Genomic DNA, 4,682 nt, shown 5'->3' with positions numbered 1-4,682 from the left:
AATAAGGGCCCGTGGAAGTGTGGATTTGAAATCCTCTTATTGTGTTTGGCACCCTGAATTAGGAGTCAACTTTAATCCAAAAAGTAGCTATTCATGGTATATTTATAAGGGCTTGAATTTAATTCCTAAATCAACTTTAATTTCTTTTATCAGCGAATGTTATGTAATGCTTGAGACACGATGGTTGTAATAAGCCCGCTGAAATATATGATTTACCTGAAAATGATGAAATTCCAAGTCTTGAATCTGCCACTAGCACAAAATCATGTCCGACTGACTAACCAATGATTTTTAACCGTTGATTTACATGGACAATATTTGGATGGTGCTGATCATCATATTAAAGTAATTATAGTGATGCAATTGATAATCTAATTGTTTTAGGACATCATTAGTGGGACATGTGTCCAATAGAATGACAGTCCAGTAACATACATGTTACATATGCAACTCTCGGAAGGATTTTAGATGTAATCTAAGCTCTTACCATGGATTTTGAACCCTCTCACCCCAATTACTTTATGGTGCCAAACAACAGAATAAAAATCCCCTCAAATCCCCCAAAATATACGGTGTCAAAAGACCCTTAAGCATATTGTCAAATCAGGAGAATTTTTGTATCTCTAGTCACTTGTTTTGGTTTAATCCTTTTAAAATTTTAAGTTTTGACATCATCTACATTCATCATGTGTGGTCATTTTGCCACGAACACCCAATTGTTAATATCTAAGGTGAGAGAGATAGAGAGAACCTGTTATTTTATTATTATATACATAAGTAGGAAGAAAGAGGAAGGAGAGGTCTGACAGACCATGTCTTCCGAATCACATACATTACGTACATCCACACATATACATCGACTGTATCAATGCACCAAAGTAGAATGATTTACAGAAAAAACAGCTGAGCTCCAAATCTACAAGCTACAAGCTGATTTTCTTCTCACACTAAAAAAATATATATAAAAACCAGCTAAAACCCCATGTAAAGGGTTTATCATTTTTCTTCTTTTTGCAGAGGAGAGACTCCGGGGACGTATCTCTAATCATCCCTCTGGTATAATCTCCCTTCCTCTAACCAAAAGAAAGAAGACCCAAGAAACAGAACACTCATGGGCCCGTCCTAAGCCTGATTAGCCAACTCCTTTGAACTTACAAAAGTCCCATGAAAACCATATGGGACTCTTGATGGCAACTTCACTGATGCCTCCACCCTCATATTCATGGCATTCACAATCAACAGCTCTGATCTCGACGTCTTCTCGTCATGCATGAATGTCAACACATACCCATCATCTTCCCGTTCTAATGTTGGGTCCCTCGCTACAAAGTATGGTTCCCCGCCATAGCATTTATCCCCATAGATGAATTTCTTTACTTCTCCTGTCAATAGATCAACCTTTGCAAATCCAGATACCTTTGGCCATGGCTCTGCAATTGCCAGGTATGCGAATTGGGTCTTCCGGCCCAGTCGGTTTCTGTTCACCATCCCAGCTTCCAAGTTCAATTGCTTGGATGGGTCGATGATTGGGCGCCGAGTCGACTTGCCTGTCTTCAGGTTGATTCGGATTTCTGAAAGGATGCTCTTTAGGCTCTCATCGGATTCGTTGAAAATTGAATCGGGTGGTGTCATGCAAGAGCCAATGACAACAACCTCGTCGGTGTTGGAGTCTTCCCATGCATTCCAGAGGTGGAAGCAGAAGCAATCTGGGACGTCGACCCATTTAATGCCGGAAGCGTCTGAGGCATTCTTCGAGAGGATTCCGAACCGGGCGGTTTTGTTCTTGTCGTAGATAACAGGGGAACCTCCACGGATCATTTCCTGGAGTTTGAACACAACCTGCTGATCAGGAATTACAACGAAATTCTCTGTGATTGCAAAGTCATGCATCATGGTGGGTTGATCGACCGGAATCTCAACGTCAGGGGACTTGCTTCCATCAGGGGCGAAGCGGAAGTACTTGAGGTAAGGCTTGCAGACGACGCTGTAGCTGAGAGCATAGAGTTCGCCAGAAGCTGGGTCGATCTTGGGGTGTGCGATCATTGCAGAATTGAGCTGGCCATTGAAGTCATGGCGGCCCACTGTCTCAAGATCGCCCGAAGGGGTGATGTGGACATGGTAAGGGAGATCGTCCTCTGACATGGCAAGGAGGCGGCCATTGAAGTAGACAAGGCCAGCGTTGGCAACACCGATGCCGTTGGCATTGTCGACTAGGCCAAAGAGGCCACGGGCATAGAAGAGAAGGAGACGAGCAATGCCAGAGTGGCCATGGAGTTCGCCAATGGCCTTTGGGAAGATGGGTCGGCCTAATTGACGTTCTTGGACTAGTCGATGTGTTTGGGTGAAGCGGCAGGCATAGCTAGCAGAGCCATTTCGGAAGCGGACGGAATGGACCATGCCATCACCATCGAAGAGGTGATGACCAGCCAAGGGCTGGAAGAGAGGATTGGCACCGTTCCGGACGTAGACACCGTTGAGGCAATGAGGTATATGGCCCCACACAGGGAGGTTTTGCTGAATTGGGTGTTCGTCGACAGGAGCGAAATTGCCAGAAATTTGGACTGCGGGATCAGCAGTCTTGGGGAGTGGGTGCTGGCCTTCCAACAGGCGGGAGATGAGCGAGTGTTCGATGGAGTCAAGGGCCATGGCAGCAGCGCGTTGGAATAAGTTCCGGTTGGGTTGAGTCTTGGGTTCGTGGAGGGTTGGAACCAGAGTCTCTCGAGGCTGCTCATGTTGAGGGGAGGGCTTGCGCTTGGGTTTAGTGGTGGTTGTGGGTGTTGAAGAGATAGAAGTTGAGTCTTCTAATAAGATGGTTGATTTGAAGGGTTTTGGGATGCTGAGGATTGGTGGGGAATGTAAGGAGCAATAGATAGATGGGTGGTTGGTGGGGTTTAGCTTGATGGACCTATTTGGACTGTTAAGATGGAAAGATGAGGGTGTGGAGCAGGGATTTTGGGTCAATTGAGAAGATTGGAAGGAATGAGGGAGATTAGGAGTGATTGAAGACATTGGATGAGAGTAGAGAGAATAGAGAAAGTGTGGAATGGGAATATGAATTGTTTGATTGGAGAGAGAGAGAGAGAGAGAGAGAGAGAGAGGAGTTTGATTTGGGTGGGGGATAGTAATTGGAGGAGGTATTTATAGAAGGGGGTAGGCCAAGAGAAGGTGGTTTGATGGAGGTCCACCTCACCACCTTAGAGAAGAACACGTGGTGGATTGCGGAAAGGCAGTGGAAATTGACACGGGGTTTTCTTTTAAAAAATAAAAATAAAAATCCAAGGAGGGAGAGAGAGAGAGAGAGAGAGAGAGAGAGAGAGAGAGAGAGAGAGAGAAGGGAATGGGTGGGTAAGAGACATAGCCATGACCCTTCTCACATTTGCTACTCTTCAGGAAGATGGTCCCTACCCGACCTCATTTTCTTCGCTTATTCTGCCTGACTTTTCCCTTGTGGATGTGTATACACCGTTGCCCATCACATCAATCCCATCTCTTACACAAGCACATACACTGTATTTCCTGTAACCCTTAAGTGGCCTAATGATAATGCGCCACCTGTGCATTTCAAGTGCCGCCGCCAATGAAAATGATTAAATGGTCCACTTCGGGCTCAGGATATTGCCTTCGCTGCAAGCCGTCTACCTGACACCCATATGGCCACTTATTATTGCGCCAAAGTTAAGAGTTGCAAGGTTTCCTTTGGGACGCCCAGCCCTATCAGAGGATCCGAATTGATGTTTACATCCCAGCTGTACATCTGTCATGATAGTTGATTTTAAGGCATGATCTTAAAAATGAAGCATATATCCAAATGAAGTAAATTCAAATCCTAGGTGGACCATCCTATAGGAAATGGTGGTGATTGAATGCCAAACTATTAAAAACTTTCTAAAGCCCATTTTAATGTTTCAATAATGTTTATTTGCCATCAAACCTGTTGATATAGTCACACAAACCTGGACAAAGAGGGAAAAAATATCAACTTAATATAAAACTTTTGTTGCCCACAAGAAATTTTTAATGATCAATTGCCATTGTTTCCTAAGGTATAGTTTACTTGAGATTTGGAATTGTTTCATTTTTTTTACTAATACCTTAAAATGATCAAATGGACAATATGGATATAAAATACATGCGTCAAGTTGAGCCCCACACAGTAAGAGCTAAATCATCTTAGGTGAAGCTGGTCACACTTAATCTGCTTTGATCAGTTCCTTTTAACTCCTCTTAATAGCAATTCTTACCTTTAGTTGGCATAGGTAGGCCAATGGATAAATCGCTTAGTGTTTATTTGCGGTGTCCTTGTAGTGGATGACAGTTACATCTGCTTTGCCAAACCAAGTTAGGCATCATATGAAACAATTGAGGTAGATCTAAAGCTTGAGTAGGCTACGTCACTAAATCCTTACTCTCTCTTAACATGGCCCACTAGCTTATCTTTTTCTCTCCACTCTTATGATGTGTGTTACAAGTGCCATATCCCTAATAATGGTACATGAAGGAGGTCCACATGTACTATTAATCTAAAAAATGCACTCATTGAGATAATATTGTTAGGTACGACCTTGGTTTACACGTTTTTAGTGACATTGAAAATAGCAGTACATTCCTTTAAGGAGGAGCGACATTATGCTGAATACAAAGATGGTGACAGAGTTATGGACGTCCCCAGATCTCATTCATCT

At 43.4% G+C, this 4,682-nt stretch overlaps 1 protein-coding gene across 1 annotated transcript; it reads right to left on the bottom strand.

Annotated features, from left to right (window-relative positions):
- Nucleotides 1–743: 743 nt before the first annotated feature.
- LOC131220703 (9-cis-epoxycarotenoid dioxygenase NCED2, chloroplastic-like) lies at nt 744–3,119 on the bottom strand. Its single transcript, XM_058215497.1, has one exon. It carries the CDS (start codon nt 3,007–3,009, stop codon nt 1,123–1,125), a length of 1,887 nt encoding a protein of 628 aa, XP_058071480.1. The 5' UTR covers nt 3,010–3,119; the 3' UTR covers nt 744–1,122.
- Nucleotides 3,120–4,682: the final 1,563 nt, after the last annotated feature.

This window comes from Magnolia sinica, chromosome 12, assembly GCF_029962835.1.
Source record: "Magnolia sinica isolate HGM2019 chromosome 12, MsV1, whole genome shotgun sequence".
NCBI classification, from domain to species: Eukaryota; Viridiplantae; Streptophyta; class Magnoliopsida; order Magnoliales; family Magnoliaceae; genus Magnolia; species Magnolia sinica.
Note: the sequence above shows the minus strand (reverse complement) of the source record. Positions and strands in the feature narration are given on the sequence as shown.

Bases quoted from the DNA above. Each gene is read 5' to 3' on its own strand.
- LOC131220703 (XM_058215497.1), bottom strand. From the start codon at position 3,009: ATGTCTTCAATCACTCCTAATCTCCCTCATTCCTTCCAATCTTCTCAA.